This window comes from Microchirus variegatus, assembly GCF_963457635.1.
Source record: "Microchirus variegatus genome assembly, chromosome: 18".
In the NCBI taxonomy this organism is placed as follows: domain Eukaryota; kingdom Metazoa; phylum Chordata; class Actinopteri; order Pleuronectiformes; family Soleidae; genus Microchirus; species Microchirus variegatus.
The window spans coordinates 13272966-13297558 of record NC_139819.1 but is presented as its reverse complement, the minus strand read 5'-3'; the positions used below and the strand labels follow the sequence as shown (position 1 = coordinate 13297558).

The 24593-nt window shown below is 41.9% G+C and overlaps 1 protein-coding gene across 1 annotated transcript in view; it reads left to right on the top strand.

The window, feature by feature from the left end:
* The window catches only part of LOC310940407 (rho guanine nucleotide exchange factor 28-like), a gene marked incomplete at its 5' end in the record, with an annotated part of 40056 nt that overhangs the window by 6910 nt on the left and 8553 nt on the right, over positions 1 to 24593 (top strand). Inside the window, 19 exons of the mRNA XM_083905362.1 lie at positions 726 to 909; positions 1660 to 1861; positions 2019 to 2094; positions 2870 to 2916; positions 3975 to 4047; positions 12568 to 12689; positions 12823 to 13190; positions 13727 to 13901; positions 15338 to 15449; positions 15678 to 15758; positions 16579 to 16621; positions 18100 to 18189; positions 18775 to 18898; positions 20168 to 20312; positions 20564 to 20619; positions 22376 to 22433; positions 23432 to 23564; positions 23694 to 23821; positions 24045 to 24185. Of these exons, the coding sequence (XP_083761488.1) occupies positions 726 to 909; positions 1660 to 1861; positions 2019 to 2094; positions 2870 to 2916; positions 3975 to 4047; positions 12568 to 12689; positions 12823 to 13190; positions 13727 to 13901; positions 15338 to 15449; positions 15678 to 15758; positions 16579 to 16621; positions 18100 to 18189; positions 18775 to 18898; positions 20168 to 20312; positions 20564 to 20619; positions 22376 to 22433; positions 23432 to 23564; positions 23694 to 23821; positions 24045 to 24185 (2358 nt within the window). The remainder of the gene's footprint in view (positions 1 to 725; positions 910 to 1659; positions 1862 to 2018; positions 2095 to 2869; positions 2917 to 3974; positions 4048 to 12567; positions 12690 to 12822; positions 13191 to 13726; positions 13902 to 15337; positions 15450 to 15677; positions 15759 to 16578; positions 16622 to 18099; positions 18190 to 18774; positions 18899 to 20167; positions 20313 to 20563; positions 20620 to 22375; positions 22434 to 23431; positions 23565 to 23693; positions 23822 to 24044; positions 24186 to 24593) is intronic.

The following is a 24593-nucleotide window of genomic DNA, read 5'->3' as shown; positions in this document are numbered from 1 at the left end:
AGCTTTTAAGCTGGTTTAGTATAGTGTGTGTGTGTTTCAGATATTAATCATGTGGGCACCTAACTCTGTTTACACAGTCACATTAAGCCATTATGTCTTCCTATGGTAGAGTTAGGGTAAAGGTTAGGGTTAGACATTTAGTTGTGATTGTTAAGGTTAGGGTAAGGGAGTAGGGAATGCATAAGGATCCTCACTATTTTATTTATTTATTTAGATATTTATTATTTAACCTTTATTTAAGCAGTAAAAGACACATTGAGAATAAAAATTTATTTTACAAGACTGTCCTGGCCATGAAAGAAGTGCAAACTTGTGTGTGTGTGTTTGTGGTTTCATGTCATCTTTTTTTCCTTCGATGAAAAGCACATTGAGTTTCTTTGTGATAAAATGTGCTCTGTAACCAAAGTTGCCCTGCCCTGTAGGGAAAGAATAAAAATAAAAAACATCATTAAATACTGTAAATGTAATCATCTACGAGTTTTGAAGTGGATTTGAGGTACGCATACAGCTGATCACCTGGATTCAGAAAATGCTGGAAAGGAGACACAGAAAAGTGTCTCTTAAAGTGGGTCAGTGGAGCAGAGAGATTCAGAATATATTAATATTTAGGTTAATTATCATGAGTAGGTGGTTGTTGAGAGCTGAGTTTGGTTCCACCCCCACCTCAGTGACCCGGTAAAGTATGACTAGTATCGTTTATACTGTACGTCTTTACTCCTTTGCAGAGCACACTCCCAGAGAGTCCCTCCTTCACCTGGCCGTGCGTTGGGGTCTTTGTCGCCTGGCGGAGCTGTTGCTTTGTCAACCAGGAGGGTTGATGGCTGTAAACCTGCCAAACGAAGAGGGAATCACTCCGCTGCAGCTGGCACAGACGGCAGGGAACACTGAACTCCTGGAGCTCCTCACACAGTAAGATTATAAGCTCCAGCAAAGGACTTCAGTGAGAGACACTGGGATACGAATTGCTGGTGCACTGTAACGTGATGATTTCAGTGAAGAGTTCTTCAGAAAACAAAAAGTCACCAAAGTAAGAGAAGGTTTTCTAAATGTGAAAAACATTATTCCTGATAATTTAAATTTTTTAGATTTCACACTTGTAAAATTTTTTCATTTAGCCTGGATCATAAAATAACTTTAAATGACCATTTACCTAAAAAAGCACACACAAATCACTTGCACCGAACATTAGTACCTTTAGAAATGCTCAACACAGCTAATTCAAAAATATATTGATGAAATGTCGCTAAATTTTGTGAGAATTTAACTTATCATGGTTTTCACCAGACTATCCATTTTCTTTATTTATATTTCTTTATGTACACAAGTGAAGATTGATCCCTATCTTATATTTTTATATCAGTAGTGATGTCACAACAAAGTCACACAAATTATATCATCCGTATTTCAAAAATGCATCTGCAACTTAGAACCTATTCATGTAGACACGACCTAAAGCTTATATAAAATAAGTGTGAAAATTACACCAACATGTGTTTATATTAATGGATGTCAGAAGTACTTTATTACAGTATAAAAAAAAGTTGTGCATTCTCTGATTGTGGCATATACTGTATACCCACATTTAACACTAGTTATTAACATTATCACAAAGATATATAACTGTACAATTGGTAAATTAATCCAGCTGTTCTGCTCCAGTCCACCCAACCCTTTAGCTACGCCTCCGGCAGGTCTCTCCCAGGTGTGGGCAGACCGAACACGCTTGCTGAGGTTCTGCCATGACACGGGGAACCTGACTTTGACCGTGCGACAGAACCTGAGGTGGAGCTCAGTGGAGAGCCGGCACGCCGACATCCTGCTTCTCAGACAGAGACTCAGAGACGAGGACTTCCTCAAAGAGGTGAGCACATCTTATCAGCGTTGATAGTTGATACAAGCTCTATACATGTGTGTGTCTGTAATTGTGTAGTGAAGCAAGCTTGCAGTCTCTCACTGGTTGATGTTTGTATAACATTTATTGCATCTTATTATTTGCAATATGTCCTGTATTTCCTCAGATCAAGGCACTAAGGAGGGAAAGGTTGGAGATCGTTGTTGGGAAGGAAGAACTCGTGGATGATCCTTCAGAGAATGGTATCACACGCTTCATAATCGTCCTGATTTGTGGGGATTTGGCCTGGTTAAACCAAGACTAACATTTGCAAAGGCTGAAATAACTTGGCTGCCCTCCTCTGGGGCAATAGAGGTACTACATATATGTGGGAAAAAGAATGTCCAGGGAGCAGCCAAGCTGTACAGTGTGTTTAAACCAAACTTTGCTGAGCAGCAGTGACCTCTACAGCCATAAGTGATTATTCATTCTTTTAAGCTCTGACTTCAGGGGTTAAGCTTTTAATATGTACAATAAAAGGTCTATCAATCTCATGACCATCTGCACACTCCCACCCCCTGAAGTGGAACACAGCCCAACAGTATGCATTCTTTAGCTCCAACAGGTTGAACCAGAAGCATTATGGAAGAATTTTAAAAGATGTATGATAGCAGATTTGTTTGACATCTTCTTGTCTCTGGTTTTCTCTCCAACCTATATGTCCTTTATGGGTTGCTACCACCTTCTTTTATTTACTGTTTTTTCTCAAGCTACGCATTGAACCACCCTTACTTAAAGGTTTGTGTTGCTGCTAAGTGATCATACAGTACACTTCTGTCTTTTAAACCGGGATCCACATGGTAGAAAAATAAAATAAAAGGAGATCAAGGCCATACGCTAAGAATCGCCTCAGGTTATGAAAAGTAAACTAACATAAGACTTGACACAGCATTGTTGGAGACTGCCAAACATCTGTGCTTACTTTAGATTCTTTTGAAGTTTGATGGCTGCGTCTGAATATGTTTTCTCTTCTTTCAGCTCTCTATCCAGATATCAGCGGAGGAAATTCAGCTGTGGAAGAGAATGTACGTATTTGACGCTCGGACAGTTATTGGTTTTGTCGTCATAATTCGCATACACAGACCAAATCAATTCGTTCTTATAACCATAATTCATAAATCACACTTTGCATGAAGCGACTTCCTCTGTCCGTAGATCTTCAGCTGGTCAAAGAAACATCTTCCCTTAAAACCCTTTCACTTTAACAAGTTCACTGATGTTAGCGTGATTATATACCACTATCTACTGAGTCATGAGTCAAATATATCGCTGCCGTGGTGACCCCTAATGTGAGCGGCCGAAAGATTTAAAAATAGTGATTTGTTGTTCATTCATACATTCATCTTCTACAACTTTATCCTCCACATGCTGGTGCTAATTCCGGCTGACACAGGGCAAAAGGTTGCCAGTCCATCACAGAGCCAACACATAGAGACAAACAACCACCCACTCTCACACATACGGTCAATTTAAAGTGTCCAATTTACCTAATCTCCAAATCTGCGTGTTATTGGACTGTGGAAGGAAACCAGAGAACGTGGAGAAAACCCACGCACACACAGGGAGAACATGTGAACTCTATGCAGAAAGACCCCTGTTCCGACCAGGACGCGAACCTGGGTCCTACACTACTAAAACATCCATAATAATTTTGTTCGACAGTCTATTTTGCCACTGGGTTATCTTGATTTCGAAAATCTAAAACTCTCAAAGCTCCATTCATTCTCCATGAACACCTGCCACTGCATCCATGGCTAATAACACAAGACTTTTACTGCTCCTCAATGCTCCACATTGTTTCACATTCATTGTTAAGGTGTTGGAGTTGACACCTCGCACATGCCACTGAATAGGCGACTATGTTCGTGGTCAGGTGTCAAGTGTGTATTCCGTGTGTTGAGAATCCAGAGGGACATTTTTAATGTGGTGCAGGTGGTGACATAAGTCCGTTTCTATACACTACGCAGGTATACACGCTTGCCCAAACACTTTTTCTTTAGCGCATGTGTTAGCCTTGTAGCTTGGTGAAGTCCGAGTGCGGTTGCACGCTGTTGAGTGAACTGTTCCCCGTTTCTTCTCTCAGGACGACGAGGAGCCGCTAATGTTTTGCCTGAACGGGGAGGATGAAGAGGACGATCAATCACAGTCAGACTCCGGTAAATATATATATTTTTAAAGTCTTTTTTAACTTCTTTCCCAGCAAGGCCACTTTCTCCGTTTCTGGATATGGTTTTGTTGTCTAGCTTGTGGTGCTTCAGCTGTAAATCACATTTTGTGCCGACTGAAACCGATGATTGTTTTTTTTAGGTGTTGTTCTAGTCATAGGAAGTCATCCAAGTGGCTTACAATCAGGAAGGAAACATTTTTGTTTCCTGAACAGAACTTGAAACTCAGCTCTAATCCTTGCCTGTGGTTGTCCACTGTCCCCATAGACTAAAAGATCACATTTCTGCAGTTACCTGGCTTGCCATGCGTCCCCTCTCTCTCTCTGGAGTCTTGTCACTCTATAGCTCATGTTCAAGGTGCAAATGTTGTACCTCTATTCCTCCTATGTTATGTGTAAAAGGTACAAAAAAAAACAATTTGGGGGCATTCTTTTTACAGCTTTATGCTGGAGGAATGAATCAGCAAGGTAGGACACGATGATGCTGTTGCATGTCACACCTCTGATTTCGAGTACGCCAGCTAGTTTGGTGCCGTGTAAACAAACAAAGCCAGCGTGACGAAGCATCTTCTCAACAGCAATAAAAGGGGATCTGTTTAGAGACCGCTGTAATCCTGAATCATGTTATTCCTGCCAGGAATGGCAGGGGAAAAAAAAGCCTAACTAGGTGGTAGAAGGTGGCTTCTCTCTGATCTGCTTTTGGAAGGGAAGGGAAGGATTTGGGATCGAGAAAGGGAACATCCTGTGGGTTAATAATTGGCTTGTGTTCTGCAGGGCAGACTGATGCCTTAGTGTAAGAATGCTGTGGTTACAAGCTGAGGCTTCAGGCTTTATAACACTTGGCGCTGGACATCTGCAATCTGAACGTCCTGTGGCTGGTGTTGTTTTCCATGCTGTATTTCCATGTGTATGTGCGTTTGTGTGTGTGTGTGTTGGCTGGTCTCACATTTTCTGTGCAGTCATTCCAAGCTGCCTGCCGATGACCCTGTTCAAATCCCTCAAAGGCCTTTTGTGGTTCAGACGAATAACATTAGTCACTTGATTTCTGTTTTCTTCAAGTTTTCCCTTCAAGTTTCTTTCTCAATTGTTTGAATGAAGAAAAAGAAAAATTGTATTGAAAATGACTCAGGATTTGTCCGCGCCATTCTTACGGGATTACAGTGTTTGTTTGATTCTGTGCTCATTAGGCTTTTCAGAGTGACAGTTATTCTTACAGAAATGAATCATGTGTTGTGATCGCAGCCTGTTTTTATTGCATGCTATGTGGCCGTTTCCTTGTGCTAATGCGTCATCAAATAGACAGACAGAGCTTCTATAGCCCGAGCTTCAGCAAGAGATGTGGAATTTTGAACGTAGCTGTTATGTCCTTTCCTCCCTCTACTTGATGTCAGCGCTTCCCTCTTTTTCAGTTTTTAAATGACCATGATTTTTTGAGCATGACTGAAATTAAACACAGGCCGCAGTGTTTTCTGTAAATATTCTTACATCTTCATAGACAAAGATGAAGTCTTTCATTTTCTATACCCCCCCTCACCTCTGCCCTTCTAATTCCCCCAACATTCAACCCCCCCCCCCCACCTCCCCACCCAAAACACACACTTGCACCCAGATACCTACACTCTTAGAAATAAAAATGCTAAGTAGAACCATATAAGGTTCTTGGGCTTGTCCTCATAGGAGAACCCTTTTTGGTTTTTGGTTGAACCCTTTATTCAGGAAAGGGGTTCTCTGGATCAAAATGGTTCTTACTGGAACCATTAGTGTTACCAAAACCCTTGAAAAACCCTTTCTTTGGGAAAGAAAGGGTTTTTCAGAAGCAAATGGTTCCAGGTAGAACCTCAGCCGTACACTCCCTGTCCCATCTTCTCAGGACAGCATTTTAATTTGAGTTCAGTGAACAAACAGCAAAGGCCACTTCATCCCGAGGAGCTCTGCGGAAGAAAGAATGAAACTTGTGTGTGTGTGTGTGCGCACACTTGTGTGTTTGAGAGGGAGCATGTGGTAGGAAAGAACACGCTGAGGGGGGCAAGGAGTGTGGGGAAGTGAAAAAAGGGGTTGTTTGTAGCTGAATGGAGGTTGCCAGGGCTTTGCTGAATGCAGTCTTCCCATCAGTTTGGTGAGATCCCCAGAGGGAGGTGAGAGGAGGAGTGTGTGTGTGTGTGTGTTTTAGGGGGAAAATGGGTTGTAAGAGTTGGAATTATGTATGATATAAATAGTTTGGCATGGTGACATAAGACAATGAGCGAAACTGCAGGAACACTAACAAGCTCTGACCCCAGCTGAGGGATCTAATTGGAAACGGAAAAAAAAGACAAAGTCTTACACAGACCCAACAGTGGCAGCATTAATGTTCTGCAGCACAGTGCCAATGCACTCACCACACACACAGTTTTGTATAGCTGTTTTAGTGAGGACACTCATAGACATGCATTCCCTAGCCTCTAATCCTCAATAACTAACCCTTATCTTAACCTAATTCTAACCCTGACCCTAAAACCAGCTTGTAACCCATAATCAGCCCTTTTACCAACTAAAATGTGCTCACTTTTTGTCCCCACTTCCAGGGTTTGTAAGTCAAAATCGTCCTCACGACGATACAAATACACACCTCTCTGCACATACTCTGCCTACAAAACTCCACTCATCCCCCTTTTTCTGTCTTTTTCTTTATCACATTCCTTCATTTATGTGCGTATATAAACCCGTGTTTGCCCTCTTTCCAGAGAGCCTTTTGTCCGGTTTGTCTCTTAAACCCCTTCCACCGTCCCATTCTCTCGATTATACCACCATGTGAAATCTGCTTGTCGCAAATGGAGCACTGTACGCCTGCAAGTTGGCAAGGGGGGGATAGACGGAGAAAACAGCGGCGGCTCTCACTGCTGTCTCCATGGTGAGGCTGCTGACCTGCTGATACCCTCCACCCACCCCCAAACACACACACACGCACACACACACACACACACAAACAAACACAGAGAAAACCCTTTGCAGCTTGGCTCTAAAATGATGAAATATACAAAGGAATGGTGTGATCCTCAGGCGTGTTTACAGTGAATGAGTTGCTCTACATTTCTGTAGCCTCCAAATATGTGAGACAATCATGAACTCACAGGGTTAATGATTTCTCTTGCGTCTAAGACTCACCTCCACTAAGCTGTCTGTCCACATGTTTGTCTTCCCTGTAGGTTCTGAAGTCACTCCTGTGTTTGACTTTGTCTCCCCCTGTTTCTTGCCCTCATTCCCTCATTCTTTCCGGCTGTCAATACTGTTCCCCCCCCCCCCCCGCTCTCCTCGCCTCAGTGACTCTACCTCTGCCTTCATACTAGAAGTTAGTATAGCGAATGAAAGTAATCGGAGTGTGGCACAGATTTAAGTGAGACAAAAAGAAGACAAGGAAAGAGAAAACTTTATAAGCCGAGAGGAGGCAGAGTTTGGTCCCAGCACTGTCTGACAGTTGTTTCAGAGTTGTGAAGGGGGGAGGGTTAGGGTTTTTAGGGGGAGGGGTGGATGGGGGAGACAGAGGGGAACATGCTGCCTCAGTCCTGAAGTGTCAGTGTCTACAGTGGAACTCTGGGAATAGCCGAGTGAGTGCTGCACTCTGTAGAGCCATGAGGCAATGGATGTTGTGAGCTGTTCCTTTTATTTATCAAACACCTTGAAGAGCTTAGATGAAGATTTTCTTGAAGGCATCATATCATGGATTCTGACTCGGACTCTCCTTTCAACTACTCTTGGCCGTCTTTCCCCAAGATGAGGATGCGCAGGAAGACGGGAAAGAAAGGTAACGGAGAGTAAATGTGGAGAGTAACTCTTAACTCCTCTGTCACTCTGACAGTTGCAGAAATGTTGACTGAGCCACGTTTCCACTTCAGGCAGAAATATTCATGTGACATGTTGATAATTGAAGTGTTTGGCAGACTTGAGACGCGTGTGGATTGATTTCAAAGAGAGAGAGAGAGAGAGCCGCTGAAATGTACACAGAGCTAAGCCTTATAGCTGCCTCATGTTACACATGACAAATGGAAAACTTTACAGCAAACTGCGCTCTTGGCAGGACACGTTTTCACCGTTCACTGTGGAACAATAAAGTTAAAATTAGACCATTCCCATTACAGATTTTTACTCACCGGCCTCCACTGCATCACCAAGTCACAGAGAGTGAGATAATGGCATGTTTGCCAGTGATGTAACCTGATATGTGACAGTATGTTGGGGAATGTCAGATGTCCACTCGAGGCTGATTAAGTGGCTCTGGGCTTTAGGCGTTCTCAGGCCACACTGTTGTGCATGAATGAACCCTGGCGAGGAGTTGTTGTGGCCGCGTGTGACAGCTGGAAGTGCAAAGAAAAATGAGAGCTTAATGTGTCCTTTCATGGGCTCAGGCACCCGCAAATGGATAATCAATGATAATCAGTGATTTGTTCAGGTGGCAGTGATGTGTCTGTGTGGGAGCTCAAGTTCAGGCTTTACCAGTTTCTCAATTAAGTCAATTCTTGTGCTTCAACTTACGTACAAGCTCCAAACTAAACCAGAACAGTTGAACATTTTCTTTGCCTGTGTGTGAAAATGTCTTTGTGCTGAAAGACAGACACAGAGCAAGATCAGGTTACTGCCATGTCTGTGTCATGGCTCAACTCCAGTGGTCTTTTCCTCATCTTTCACTCTAAACCTCTGCAAGATTAAACAAGTTATTGCTTCTTAATTGTGATTGACGTCGGCAAAACTTCACACAAACTGTCTGTTGGTGCTATCCAGTTGAATACCAAAAAAAACACCACCGTGCCGAGTAACATTAAACCCCATTTTCAAGCGAATTCAGATATTTTTAGACGCAAAACAGCTCTGGTGTAACCGCTCACCTGCAAAATGACATGTGTTTTCACGTTTGCTTGTTTCTTCACTCTGAGGACTGATGGCTGCTCTCTTTGGGGGTTCATCTCCTCCTGGATCTCTTCATCCAGGTGACGCACTGAAATGTAAACAAAGTCGGAACACACAATGTGATGCTTGGATCGGGATCATCTGACCACAGGTGTCAGAACTCGGAGTGAGTTTGTGGACTTTGGTAGATTATAGTTCTAATAAATTAAATGTCCTTTCCCGGGATAGTGCAGTTAAATAATTACCTCTCCCTTCAGGATGTAATAAAACACTCTGTTGTGATTATTTTTCTCCCTTCTTTTTAGACTCTGCTTATTATTTTATTCTGCTCCTAATTTCTCCCAGCTCTCTCCAAAGTGACGGTTGATTAATGCGGTGATTTAAAACGACACTTACATCATAAAAGGAGACACAGCCCGGACAAATAATAATTTTTCTACTCATAACAAACAAGCCGAGGTGTTTGTGCACTTAAAATCATAATCCTGTGTTTATCTTCTACTTTTTGTTTTGCACTGCAGCTCCTAAATTAGAGTGAACCCTGAGAAAGAACCCCCTGTGACAGCCCGTCCTCCCCCTTTTATCCTGCTTTCCTCAATCTCTCTCCCAGGGGTGTGCATGGGTTGAAGGGTCACACTCTGTGTTTAACTGCCCCGTTCTGGAAACCTGGCTGTGACTGCTGTCTTTGTCTGGCTCTCTGTAAAAGCTCCAGCTTTCTCTTTTCCTCTCTTCTGCCCGCTCACGGCGCTGCTACTGTATCGGGTTGGCTCTCGCTCGTGGACATAAATATCACAACACTCAAAGTCTACTTTCTAATCCCATTCATACAGCCGCACTCATTGGTCTGCGCTCTTTAAAAGTGACTCTGCCTTGATGAGCCTCTCCTGGAGAAAGATTGATTTTGTGCAGCTTAAACGTCCAAGTAATATGAACTCTCTGCTTCTTTGTTATTCCACATGTTTACTAATGTTAAACACAGATCACAGTGCCTGACAGTAATGTTCGCTGAAGCGGCGTTTATGGGTCAGAGGTGTGTGAATGATCGGGCCCATGGCGGCCAGCTGTGGCTTTGGATCTGGCCCAGAACTTCAAATATTAGGTCTGTCTGTCAGGTTCCTGAAGTGAGTTGATATGAAATAGTATCTGCTTTCAAACAACAGTCTGACCCACATCCAGGACCTGACCCCCTCCCTGGATCTGATTTTAGACTTAAACTAATCCTGCAATACGTAGTAGAAGATCTACTGTGACTTCAGCAGGTATTATGGATTAGGCTTCAGGTTCACACACTGTATACTGTTTTCATGTAAGACCTTAGACGTTTTTTGATAGCAGAAGAACCAGTTGTTGCTGTTCAAACAGGCTTATTTGTGTTAAAGTCCACCTAGTTCTTGGAGTGCAGTGGTCTCTGTATACCCTGCAGCGGTTAAACTTGAGTCTGTGGATGTGGATGGAACAGGCATCATCTGGTGTCCTCATCAACGTCCGCTTGACTCCACGTTGCCTCTTCAGATTTATTGGATTCACCGCCTACAGGAAGCACAGCCAATTGTTGGTCTGATTTATTTTCTGTTGCAGATGCTGGACTCCTCTTATTTTGTGGAGTCTGTTGCTTCAGAAATAGTCATCTGTTTCTATAAATGGGAGTAAATGAGCATAGGTTAGAATTAATTTCTATTTAGGTATGAAGTATGAAATCACCTATTCAGTGTTGCACCTGTAATGCATAACATAGTCATAACATGTAAGCTTTAAAGTACGCACAATCTATTGAGCATTAAGGCCTTTGTAATTTAGTGCTGCTAAAACTAGTGTCCATAAATAATCAAATTCTAACACAAACAGTTTCATTCAGATTGCATGGAATGATTAAGCGGACTAAGTGACCGGCCTACCTGCTGCGTACTCTGCGCACACTCCTGCGAAGCTTGACCAGAGTTTTCACAATAAACCAGAGAGGCAAACACTGCTGAAGCAGAGAAGGTAGAGACATGAGCCAAATATACTGTCTGTTTGAGTGAGTCACAGACAACTGGCCAGCTTTAATTGGAGTTTTTACCTCCTAAACATTTCCATTGCTTTATTCTTCTCAAATGATTTTTACTAATGTTCAAGTTGATATTAAACTGAAAGTGATAAAACTGCAAGAACATATGGTTTACACAGTGTGTGGGACGCACCACATTGACTCTGAGATTATATACATTTAGACAACAACCTCTTTTAGGGCTGAAATAATTACTCTATTAAATGATAATTAATCAATTAATCAAAAAAATCAATTAATTCAGTGGCGTTTCTTTTGTCATTAAAACAGGTTTTCTGATTGTCCTGCTTCTTAAATGTGAATATTTTCTGGTTTCCTTGCTCCATATAACAAAGAAATCGTTAAAACTGAATCATGTTGGTTTGCAACATGATTAAACAAGACATTTGAGAACAACAGATGAATTGGTTAAGAAAATAATCTTAAGTTGCAGCCATATTCTCTTTAAACCCAGTGGAAACTATGGCCCATGTGGTACTTCACCCAAGTTAGAAGCTAAGGTTTAGGTCATACACTTGGTTGTCAAGAAAACACCCTCCGCCTTTGAGTTCCAACCTTAAAACAGCATTCATTCATTCTCATGGTCGGTCCATTTAGGAGCTTATTTTAAGGTGTGTGTCATATCAGCATTTGCCAAAGATTTGTACATGTTGGCTTTTCAGTTCCACAGTTTGTTTTTGTTTTTAATGCCTGAGAAGCAGCAGATGACAAAGAGAACAATCACATGCTCTTTTTTTATTGCTGTTCTGGGCCTTTTTTCCTCATCAATCAATCCTCATTTTTCAATGCTAATCATTCTTAACAGATTTAAAGGTCAATTCCAAGTTGTTTGTGTTTCATTCAGTTCATGTTTTTGTTGAGCGGAAAACTTTTTGTGTTTGAATTTCTGTCTTTCAGTTGTTTTTGCACACGATCCCGCTACAATTTGATTCACTGTTTTATTTTATTAGGTCTCCAGACACTGTACAAATAAGCTTCAACAATACATCAGTGTGCTGCATGAACGTCTCATCAAAGGTTTGTTGTAGTGGGGGCTGTGGTTTTAAAAAGCGCTTGGCTCGAGAACTCCTCTAAGAACGTGTGTTGTGGAGAAGCTGGTGCACAGAGCGACTTCCCAGAGGGAGCTCTGTGTGTGTGTGTGTTTTGAGAGAAGGAGTGTTTTCTTCTGTTTAACAGCAAAAAACGTGGCGACTGGCTCACAGTGACTCTACTGTGCTGAAAGACTTCAAGTCAATGCTACTGTGTGCTCACCGGGAGTTATTTCCACTCACCCAGTGTATCGAAGGCAGGGTGGGGGGAAAAAACATGCCGACAGATGCCTACTCACAAGTTCATGCACACACATACACGTGTGTGTGAGTGTGTGTGTGTGTGGAGCCTTTCAGACAGACACACACATACAGAGACTCATAGTTCAGAACAATGACATGCAACTGCTCAGGATGTCTATGTCACTTCCTGTGTTTGTGAGGAGTTATTTGGTGTCGCTGTGGAAACCAAATGTAATATTGAAAAACCCTCTCTCTCTCTACCTCCTTCCCTCTCTCTCTCTCTCTCTCTCTATGGCTCCCTCCCTCTCTATAGAGAAAAGCCAGTCCATAAGAGAAAGTCAGGCCTTGTCCCCAACTCTGGCTGCAGCTGCCAGACTGACGGCGATGATACACGGCAAAGATCGAGTGTATGCCAACGCCATGCTGGTGGACCAGGTGAGTTGGGCTTTGATTTTTATTCCAATTCCAATTCAAGTACAGTTAAGTCAAAAAGAAACCTGAATGCAAACTACAGAGAGAGACCAATTCTTCTTCTCTTTGTCACCCATTTCTGGCGTTTCTCTTCCAGGTGGAGGAAGTGGACATTAGATACCGCTCTCCAGGACCGGAGGAGGTGAGCCCGGGCTCCCACGTTGACAGCCAGTGCTGGGACTCTTTCTCCACAACTCCCCCAGACTCAGGAAACTGTCCCCAGCACCGGCACCCGTCCTCACCTTATAATGAAGAGAGGGGAATCCAAGGCCCCAGTCAGGAGAACCATCGTATGTCTCCCCCTTCTCCCTGCGCTTCCTCTCCGTCTTTTCCTTCCTCCCCGTTGGCTTCTGCCTTCCGTTTGTTTGAAGGAGCACATAGGCGTCAAAAACAGTCGTGCCTTCCAGCTTCTCCTACTTTAAAACGAAGAGAATGCAGCTTGACAGAGGCAAACCGCGGCCTGAGGTAAGACTGTTATTCCTGTTGTTTTCTCGATTTAAAAATGCAATTTTATTATTAAATAGAATAGAAGAACACCTCACAACTGATTCAGTTTTTATCTACCTTATGGTTAATGTGATTCCTCAGTGATGATGACTTGTCACAAAACAGTCCAGTGACTTCATCCCACTGCGACGGCCAAGTATCAGATGTTTGGAATGTTAGCAGAAGCGCTTTTTGATGTTCCCATGCAGCGATTGTTGTCAGTGAAGGTGCGGAAAAATGGCAGGAAGTCTGGACACTATTGAGCTGTTTGTTTTGCAGTTGCTGAACATTCCTTCCAATTTCCTCAGAGCGGCAGTGTTTTTCTGTGCTGAGACGTACAGTACGACGACTAGGAGGCTGCGCAGCCTGATTATTGAGCTTAAAATTAGCATCGGAGTTATCAGACTTTCAGGTTGAAGAAGCTGATACCAAAAATGAGATGCAGTCATTGCTGAATATTGTGGCTGCAGGCTCATAACCTAAGCATGTGTTTGTGTGTGTATTTATATAAATAGTCCTAGTCTGGAGTGTGACAGTGGGGAAGAGGACATACTGGGACATTCCTACCCCTGCTCCTCTTTAAAGCAGCAGCCATTCCTGCGATCCAGCTCAGGAGAGGAGAGGGATTCTTTCAACGCGTCTCCGGACATTAACTGCATGCAGTCCAACAGTGCACAGACGCCCACCAAGGTACACCGTTGTTATAAATGTCTGCAGCTTTAATTTGAGGATTTGAACAAGCGAGTCGCATTTACTTTGAGAAATTACAAGCAGTTTTTATGCATTGTCGTCCATTTTCAGGGTCTACAAAATAATAGGACAAACTCATATCATGATAAATAAAAGGCTTATTTTGAAAATCCTTTGCAGGCAATGACTGCCTAATGCCTGGAATCGATGGATATCACCAAATGCTATGATTCCTCCCTGGATATGCTTTGTCAGGCCTTCAGTTTAGTCTTCAGTAACTGAAAAACATGAGCTCAGGTGACTTCATTAGCTTTAAAAGCTCTTGAGTTGCTTTTGCAGCATGTTTTGGGTCATTATCCATCTGCGAGGTGAAATGTTGTCCAGTCAGTTTTGCAACATGTGGCTGAATCTGAGCAGAAAGGACTATAATCCTGTACACTTCAGAAGTGAGCCTGCTCCACTGGCACTGTCGTAACACTGCCTCCTCCACTGTTTGACTGATGATCATGAGCTCTTCCTTTCCTTCTCCACACTTTTCTCTCTCCCCATCATTCTAGTACAAGTACATCCTTGTTTCATCTGTCCAGAGCATCTTTTTCCAGAACTCTGCAAGCTTTTTTTATTTTCATTATTATCTGGCCTTCCTGTTCTCTAGTGTTATCACTGGTTTGCACCTTGTTGCAAACCCTCTGTATTTACATTCATGAAGGTGTCTCTTGATTGTGTTCTTGACTTTGCTAGATGTTGTAAAGTGTTTTTTCTTTACCAGTGGATTCCTTCTTTTAATAGTTGATTTGACCCACTCTCTTTTGTTTTCTCAGTCGTATGATGGTCCTCTTTCACTTGCACTGACATATCTTTGGACCTCATATTGAAAATGTCAGTAAAAAGCCACCAAACGCAAATTCAACACTTGCATATCAGTTGCAGACCTTTATCTGCTTGGTCTGGCAGGAAATAGTGAGGACGTGGCGTCTGGCCATGAAACTGCTTTTAAGTCAACTGTCCAATAATTTTTAAGCCTCTGAAAATGGACAAAAATGTATAAAAATGCTTATAATTCCGCAACGGTTAATGTTTTTTTTTGTTCAATCCCTTTAATAAAAGCTGAGAATTCACACTTTAATCACACCTTGATTTTTAACAGTTATGTCTGTCATTTTACAGACCGATTTAGTAATCAGTTGGCTGATAACATCAAATTACACAGGTCTTTTTAGTTTTATATTAGCAGACTATTTTTGCAGCAATAAAGTAAAAGTGCATCACAGTCGGTCACAATTAAACACAGATAATACAGTCAAATATCAGCTGATAAACCAAGACCATCAGCAGACGTGAGTCTGTCTGCCCGACAGGATTCTGCTGACAGTCCTTTAACAACTGAACCTGTAAACATCTGTTTACTGCTCCGTCTGATCTGTTTGCTCATCCAGAATCCAGAGGAGGCGGAAGTCCGTCTGCGCTCCTACTCCTACTCTTCCCCCAAGGCAAAGCCGTCAAGGCCGCTGCTAAACCGAGACGCAGCCGTCACTGACCTGGCAGAAGGTGAGTGATCTTTGACCCTTTTTGCCCTGTGACCTTTCTGTTCTCAGGAGCCAGCTGAACGGACACATGTGCCACACATGTCTCAAGAGGGGGAGGCCAGGTGTCGTAAATTAAAACTCTTTAGTGTATACGCTGCATGTGCGTGTTCACGGTCGACTTTGATACAGCACCACGACTCCTCTGTGCGAGCCAGTGTGCAGCATTAAGTCCCTGCTTTGTCCCACATAGATGGTTCGTTCAGCAGCGGCAGTCGTTCTCTACTTCAGGCTTTATTTCTCTCTAAATCCCTTACTCGTCTCAACCAAGTTAGTAAGTACAAGCACTAGTCCTGGTTGGTTGGTGGAATACACTTCTCTGTGTCTTTTGGCTCTTTCTGGGGACAAACTATTGGACAATCTTCTGATTATCAAGAGCTGCACAATTAAAAGGCTCATTTGCGGCATTTAATAAATCATATTTGCTATGTTTAAATCTACCAAACATGCCTCAGTCATGTCATTCGAATTCATTTGCAGAGGTTTTTGTGACAAACTTTTACAAAGCAGTCTTTCTCGTTGTGGTCATAATTGTGCAACTCTTAATTCGTGGTGGTAAGATTTAGTTTTGGTTGGTGGCTGATGTGACTTTTTCAATGTAAATGGGAGTTTGTTTTGGACGAGCCGGTTAATCAAAAACACACTTTCTCCAACGTTTAATGCCAAGTCATCTTAATAATAAATAAAAAAACATCTCAAACATGATTCACAAGTAAAGGTCTGAATCTGTAAGATTTTTATATCCCAAGGCTTTGGAAAAATGTTCTCCACATAACTCTGCTAGATGATCTGTAGGAGAAGTCCTTTCTACTCTGAGGTTTCTTTTTTCTTTCACTCTTGCTTTTTATTTTTCCCATGTTTACTGTCATCTGGGTTTCCGAGGCAGAACTTGTTTGCTGTGTTTGTTCTCTCTCTGTTGGGGCTTGCTGGATACTGACTGCTTGAGGGATTCTTGTGTTTGTGTCTAACTCGATTTGATTTGGAATAATGGTTATTGACCTTCTCAGCTGAATGACTTTGTGATATTGTCTTCATCTCTGTCTGATTGTAATAATGTCTTAAAATGTATTTTTCCTTGTCTCGCTACGTTACAGAGCAGCGAGCGTTCACCCAGACAGAGACGCTGAGAGAAAAGAGGTAAAACCAGTGTGAAATTCCATGAGTTCAGACAAGGTCCGCCGGACTGTGCGGGATCTTGCAAAGTTGCCCCTCCCTTTTTTTGGTATCAGTGTTGATGAGTGGTTAGAGGTCGGCTCAGTTGAGTCTGCTTGTGCGTATGTGTATCTCCAGTGTGGTTGAGGTCTGAGTGTGCAGGATGTGACATAGACCGGGGCAGGGACAAGCTTTGATTGCAACCTCAAAAACAACCGTAAACAGTAAACGGCAAAAAGCCAGGGTTTTCCTGGACATAAAACCTCAGACTCATCCTACTCGTTTCTAGATCACATGGGCGACGCTGGCGTTACTGTGTTCTATACGTTTTACCATGTGTACTGACTCACCATCCATTCCATGTCAAAATTGTCTGTTTCCTCCTGCAACTACCATAATCCATATTCATGTTTTTGTTTACTTCATCTCGCAGCTTCATACATTTATCATGTGCTAATATGCTTTTTTGTTTGCTAATAACTATGCACCGCAGACAGTGGAAACACTTTTGGAAATCAACTTTATCATAGAGGATAAATTGATTGTTGTTTTAGAATAGGTCATGTTAATACTTTAAAGGTCCCATATTACGCAAAATCAACTTTTTAATAATTTAAATCCTTATATTTGGGACTCTGGAGGTCCTATCAGTCGCCAAAGTGTGAAAAAGATGACTCACTCATGTTTTTGTGGTCCTCCTCAGTCTAAGTACAGGAGATAAAACACACGATGTTGACTTCCACGCTCACTGGGACGTCAGAAGACACTAAATTCCTGGAATTGTTATCTCGCGGAGCACTGCTTTTTCCGTAAAACACACGAGAGTGCTGGCGAGGGCAACGGCATCCGAAAAAACTCTGCGATGAGTTCTATTCTTGGCTCCACAGAGTCCTACACAAACTTCCAGCCTCAGAGGATTTATCTGTCCAGTGAATACATGTCATATATGACGGCAATGTGCCTGCTCGAGCCTGCGAATGATCACTTTTCCAAATGCTAACTGCTGTTAGCTCCCAGTGGCCTCTGTGGCTGATGTCATTTCCTGTCCCTTAAGTTTTGTTTACTATTTTGTTTAACAGAGCGTTCTGAACAGGGCTGTTTTGGCAGGGTGATTGAACTGCTGTGGTTCTTCATCCTTATGGTATTTTGACCAAAGCATGTCACAGACATTTTTCATTAGGACACCAGGGAACTATGTTAACTTGGAGAAATAGGGTATAATATGGGACCTTTAATGTTACTGATTACAATATTTTGATTCATTCATTGTTCACATAGTACTAATAAGTGGATATTTTTTTGCATATGCACATGTAAAACCTTACTTTTTCCATACATAGGCCTAGAAGATGTTTGTAGACTTAATCATAGATGACAAACACACACAAACACACACACGTTTTGTGTCTCCTGATGAGTGGAAAACTCAAAAACCTGGTCTGAGGTGTGTTATATCCATGCAGGGTTTTGGGTTTCCGTAAGCGGGCCCAGTCAGCGGAGGAGGAGAGCAGCGCTTCACTCCAACACCTCACCCTCACAGAGTTCCTCAAAGAGTATGTTTTCAGCAAAACAACCCCCCGCGACCAAGCATGCGTGGCTTAACTCATTCTAACCCCATCAGAAAAAAAAACTCATCCATTAACCTTGTGGACATCAAATCTTCCAGAAAAGATGATATTAACACGTTTAATATGACAATATAGATCGGATGAGATGTTGCATGTCATGTTTCTATCCTCTCTTGACTTTGTTGCTGCCTCGCACTGAGAATGTCTAATGCATACGTTGCTTCAGACACCTGACACATTAATAATTGCATCTTGTCAAGGTTGTTCTATAAATAGCATCCACTAGAGTCCATAGTGACTTCCAAGCATGCCAAGCATGTTGTTAAGAGTAATAGTCTGTAGAGCAGGGGGGGCTGGAAGACTGTCTGGACATTCTTTCATTCCAGCATGACACCAGTAAAACCGGATTATTAACTAGTATATTAAAAGATACTGAAATAAGGATTTGCTTTTGTAAGTGTGTGCATGTTGACGTTTGAAATCTGCAGCGTTCCATAAGCCAAAGATTATGTGCACAGCTTTGAAAATAAAAAAAAATGACCACTGACTAAACGTTCGCTACGGAAACAGGATCGAGGATGAGGAGTGGGATAAATACATCATCCCGTCCAAGGTGGAGTCGGAGAAGTACAAAGTCAGCCGGACCTTCAGCTTCTTAAAGAGCAGGATGTCCAGCACCCGCAACAAGACCAAGGTGAGGCGCTGTGGTGTTGGCCTGAGCTTTAGTGGGGATGAGGATTTTTAGCCGGCATTTTACCAACGTGGATGTAACGGTTTATGAGCTATACATTTGTTATAAAAAAAATTAAAAAAAATGTTATTATCTCAGCTATACAGTCTAAAAAAAAAACTTTAAAAAAACCTGTCTTATTCTGTTTTTGTGATTAAAGGTAAGAATACTACAGTGCTTAGCATATTTATTAGACCACCACCCAATGTAAGGTTTGCCACAGATGCCCTAAATTAACAGCAATGGCAATAATCATGTTTCTGTAAGGGTTAAGAAATAATTGTTATTGTTATCCACGTACAAAAAAAACCAATCAAAAATAATAAAGCACATTATTATTTCATGATTTAGATGACAAATTATAGTTATCTACTTGCATTCCTGAACAGGAGCCCAGTGAGTCGATGAAAAGATGAATTCAGGTTGTTATTTCTAAAATATTTCAGTTTTCTTGTGTGGTCTAATACATTTGTTAAGCACTGTGCATGATTAGAATTGCGGTTATTCAAAGATAGTTGAAGTCAAAGGACTACTGAAAAAGCCCTTTAGTTTGGGAGTAAAGGTCAGACTGGAAGTCTCTTCCAAAGTAGAGCAGTAAAAGGTTTTATCACTTTTCAGACAAGCCAGGTCAGAATTCCTGTGCTGGGGAGCCATTGTATGTTCACTGTGCCTTTATTTGGAGAGAGAGAAAATTCTCTCTGGACAGGTCTTAGCAACGGGACACAGAGAAAATATCCTCTTACATAATACATAGACCCCCCCCCCCTCCACACAGCATGAGGAACCAAAACACATTCCATAGTATACTTTCAATTATATAAACGTGTACATGTGCTCGACAACGTTTTTTCCACGTATGTCACAGACACGCAATGCACACATGCAGTCAAAGAAGAAAAAAAACAACAAAAACAAACACGCTCTCTTAGACTTCCCTGTAAAGTCTCATTTGAAAATAAACATTGTCGTATGGCAGACGTCAAAGAAGAGGGTAAAGCTGCACAACAGCAGCTGTCCCTGTGGACCTTAAGAAAGTAAATAGAAAAGTTCACTCTGAGGCCTCTTTATCTCCATTAACGCAACTTTAACAGGTGTCTTTCAGCAAGCAGACGACCTCCACATCTGGCTCAGAGTCGTGTTACTTTTAATTTTGTGTTTGAATTAATATATCGTGGCACTCAGTGCAGTACGGCTGAATTAGTAAATGAGGAATATTTATGACTTGTTTTCCAGGTGAAGGGGAAAGAGGTGAAAGAGGGGAAGGAGAAGTCTGGAGCTGTGAGTGGACACCAGTTTGTTCCCGTCTCTCCATCTGGTCCTGCTCTCTGTGTGGCCTGTGAGAAGTCTGTTTCTGGGAAGGAGCTGCTGCAGTGCTCCAGTGAGTATTATATTGTCAGTGTTTCTGTTGTTTGATGTCTTGCGGTGGCTGAACTGTTTAGGATTTGGGTAAATCTCTTTGCTCGCGTTGCCTTGATGTTGCGCTGTTGGGAAGAAGAAGGAGAAGTCGGTTTCCTTCCTCCCACAGAAGTCACCATGGACCACGACGAGCACACAGCACAAACACATCTGGACATTTATTTATGATCACTGAAATGATCAAAATTAACTGGTATTTGCCTTTGTCTGCAGGCTGTTTCCTGAACGTCCACAAAAGCTGCAGAGAGTCAGTTGCAGCCTGTGTCAAGGTAACTACTAACATCACATGCTGCTCTTTTAAATCTCAAACCTGAACTATTAAATGTGTTTTTATTTCAAATATGGATAAAGGTGCAAATAAACTATATTTCAAGACATTTGCGCTGGTGACAAAGGATTTAGTAAGTCAAATGTTGTCTCAGCGAGAAAGTATTGCTTTCCCTTTCTCAGTGACAGTTTTCTGTCTGTGTCTCTGGAGGACATACATCAAGGAAATCCTTGGTTGATCCTGGAGACTGCAAAGTTGTTACAGAGATGATGCTACAGGAGGCATTGAGCATGTTTGGACTTTATATACAGTAGAGCTGCAACTAACGATTATTTTCGCTATCGATTAATCTGTCGATTATTTAATCGATTAATCGTTTGGTCCATAAAATGTCAGAAAAGTGTTAAAAAAAACGTTGATCAGTGTTTGTCAAACCGGGAAATGACGATATTCTCGAATGTCTTGTTTTGTCCACAAACCAAAATGATTGAGTTTTAATGATTTCTTTGTTATTTCGATCAAAGAAACAAAGACAATATTCACATTTAAGAAGCTAAAACAATCAGAAATCTTGTTTTAATAATGAAAAAAGCTTCAAACAGATTAATTGATTATCAAAAATAGTTGACTGTTAATTTAGTAATCGATTAATAATTGATTCATCGATTAATTGTTTTAACTCTAATATACAGTATATCTAATTTACAATTCACAAACATTGTCAAACATTTGACGAACCATGAATTATGCTTCTATGCTTCGTGCTGGGGCTGAACAATGACATGTGCTGCGATTTTGTGATTGTGATATAACTTTAAGCTTCAGTTCAATATTTGGTGTGTTATTGAGTGAAAACAAGATGGAGCATCAGCACACGAGATACCATCAGAATATTAACCGTGCTGCTGCAATGCAAGGATGACAACTTTGTGTGCCTTTGTCGTTTTCTTATTTACGTTGGTTTCTTATTGCTATTTTTATATGAAAATGAAAATGTTTTCCAGCTCTACTTCATATTGTATATCGCAACATGACGTTAGTACAATGGAAGATTACTATCAGCTTTTTTTAACATCCCTTCTCCCCCACTGGTCCGTCACAGATATGACCTTTGCTGGCTGGTTGGGAGCCCTTCTTTTAAAAGTCTTTTGAATAAAGCATCCTGTTTCCATCAATTGTCCATCAGTGGAAAGTCATCAAACCACTGCTCACACTCACTTATTTGTGTCCTTGTGCACATTCACGAAATGAGACATAATGGAACCATGGCTCCGAGGTCAAAAACTCCATATATTGCCTTAAAGTACAGTATTAACACTTTCTGTCCACTGTCCACTCAGTGTTATGACAAGAGGAAGTTCACACATTATCACTCGGTTGTCAAAATTCTTCTTTAAGTGTCCACCGACCATGTCCAGTGGGGTGAAGCGTGCTGTGTGGCAACAACATCCCACGTTCAAATCTGGCTTTTACTGCAGGTTATTCTTTCCGTGTTTCCTCTCACTCTCGGAGTAAAGGCTTGATGCCAAAAACAATATATATGAATCAGGCCGACTGAGAGGAGGTGGGTACAGACAAAGGAACTCCTGGAATGTAATGAACAACAACAAAATGGCTATTGTCTGTGTAGACGGGGGTCTATTTAATGTTTTAGCTGGACATAAGTCGACTCCCGTGTCATGCAATCACAGCAAGTTGATATTTGCAACAGAAACTGTGATATCTGTTGTTGCTAATACGATTGTGTCGTTCCCCAGAAGCCGCAGGAGAGGAATGCACTTCTAGTGAAAAGCAAGACCTTGTCCCTCCCACAGAGTGAGTGAGAAATTACAACCTGTCTCCCCCACCACCACCACCACCACCACCACCCACCCTCACCTCTGCCATGTCCTCCCCTCCTCTGGTCTTTGATTCATGTGGTTTTCACCTGTCCTCCCTCGTTTTGCATGTCATGTATTAAGTAAACCATTTCTCCTCCTCCTCACCCTCCGTTCTCGTTCCCCCTCCTCCCTTTTGTTTTTTCCGAGGTTCAGAAAAAGTTAAATTTTAATCTTTCTCGGTAGGGGATCTGTCCCGGATTGTGTTTACATGTGTGTTTGTGTCTTAGTAATGGGGAAGAGAGATTCTGTCATCAGCAAAATCAATGCGTAGTCAGCTGTCTACCATTCAAAAGTTTGGGGTCACTTAGAAATGTCCTTATTTTTGAAGGAAAATCACTTTTTTTTCAATGAATATAACAATAAATTAATCAGAAATACACTCTATACATTGTTAATGTGGTAAACGACTATTCTAGCTGCTAACCTCTGGTTTTAATGGAATATGTACATAGGTGTATAGAGGCCCATTTCCAGTGTTCTAATGGTACATTGTGTTTGCTAATCACGTAAGAAGGCTATTGGATGATTAGAAAACCCTTGAAAACCCTTGTGTAATGATGTTAGCACAGCGGAAAACAGTTTTGCTGGTTCTTTATCAATGAATTGGCTATATTTTCTATTAATTTTGCAACTCTTTTGATGAATAAAAGTCGGAGTTTTAATGGAAAACACAAAAAAATTGTATAGGTGACCCCAAACCTTTGAACGGTAGTGTATATACATCACACCACATCAATAACCGATCATAGCTGTAGACCGCATGCCCAGATAAACAGTGAATAATAACACATGTAGTTGTATAAGCCAGTTACTGTTGCATTCAGGGACTACACAGACGCAGACGAAACATGAAAACACGAAACAGACTTTCAGAGTTTTTATTTTGTTGAATGGGAATGCGTCCAAAGCGTTTTCTCCTGGTTTCCTATTCAGACTTGATGAAGGACAACTCTCCAGCCTTCCTCGTCTCCTCCTCTTCAACCTCTTCACTGCCAGCGATGACCAGAGAGAGAAGAGAAACAGTCGCTCCCCTCACAAAGAGCCTTTCCATCTCCATAGACAGCAGGTATCGAAACTATACTTCGATGTGTGACAACTCCTACAAAGCAGTTTTTCCGTCTCCAGCCTAAGATTGAATAAAATAAATAAATATAGTCTTTGCACACAAGCAACTTTGTGATTTGTGTGGCCGCAGGCGTCTGAGCGATTCAGCAGGGATGGACGGAGAGTGCACGGCCTCACTTTGCTCTAACAGTTTGTCTGATGAGGGGACACCAGTCACGACGACTCCACCCGCCATTGACCCACCAAACGCTACGCAGGGTGAGTGAAAGAGAATTAAAGGAGTATCTACTCAGTATATATCAGTTTATTTTTACGATTTAGTGAAGCATTTAAGTGATATTTCGAGTGATAAGATCATATTGGATTTCTATGGTTTTCTTTTTCTGATATATAATGTAGTCATTTTGACCAGTATCGGTCCAGTAGTGATATTCATAGTCAGATCTTATCAGCTCATCCCTTTCGATGGTTGTCCTCACAGATGCTGTTGATGCTCCTCTGCTGAGTGACTTGTCAGCTGACCTGCTGGGACTTGATGCGGAGTCATGGAGTCTGGCAGTAAGTCCGGAGTTCTGTAGGCAACACGACAGGCACACCGTCAAACGACAGGATGTCATCTATGGTGAGATTCTTTCTCCGTTCTTTCCTTCAACAACTAAACGTGCTTCACCCAAAGAACCTGTGCTACTTCCATCAACGGCAGACCTTACTCACTCATTCTACTACTCTTCTACCACTTTATCCTCCACATGAGGTTCGTGGGGGGGCGCTGGTGCCAATCCTGGCTGACATAGGGCGAAAGGCGGGGTACACACGGCACAGGTTGCCAGTCCATCACCGGGCCACATAGAGACAAACACCCATTCACTCTCACACTCAATTTGCAGTGTCCAATTTGCCTAATCCCCAAATCTGCATGTTTTTGGACGATGGGAGGAAACTGGAGAACCCAGAGCAACATGCAAATTCCATGTAGAGAGGTTAAAGCAGGCCTTAATATCCTTATTAAGTCCAAAAACATCTGGTGAAA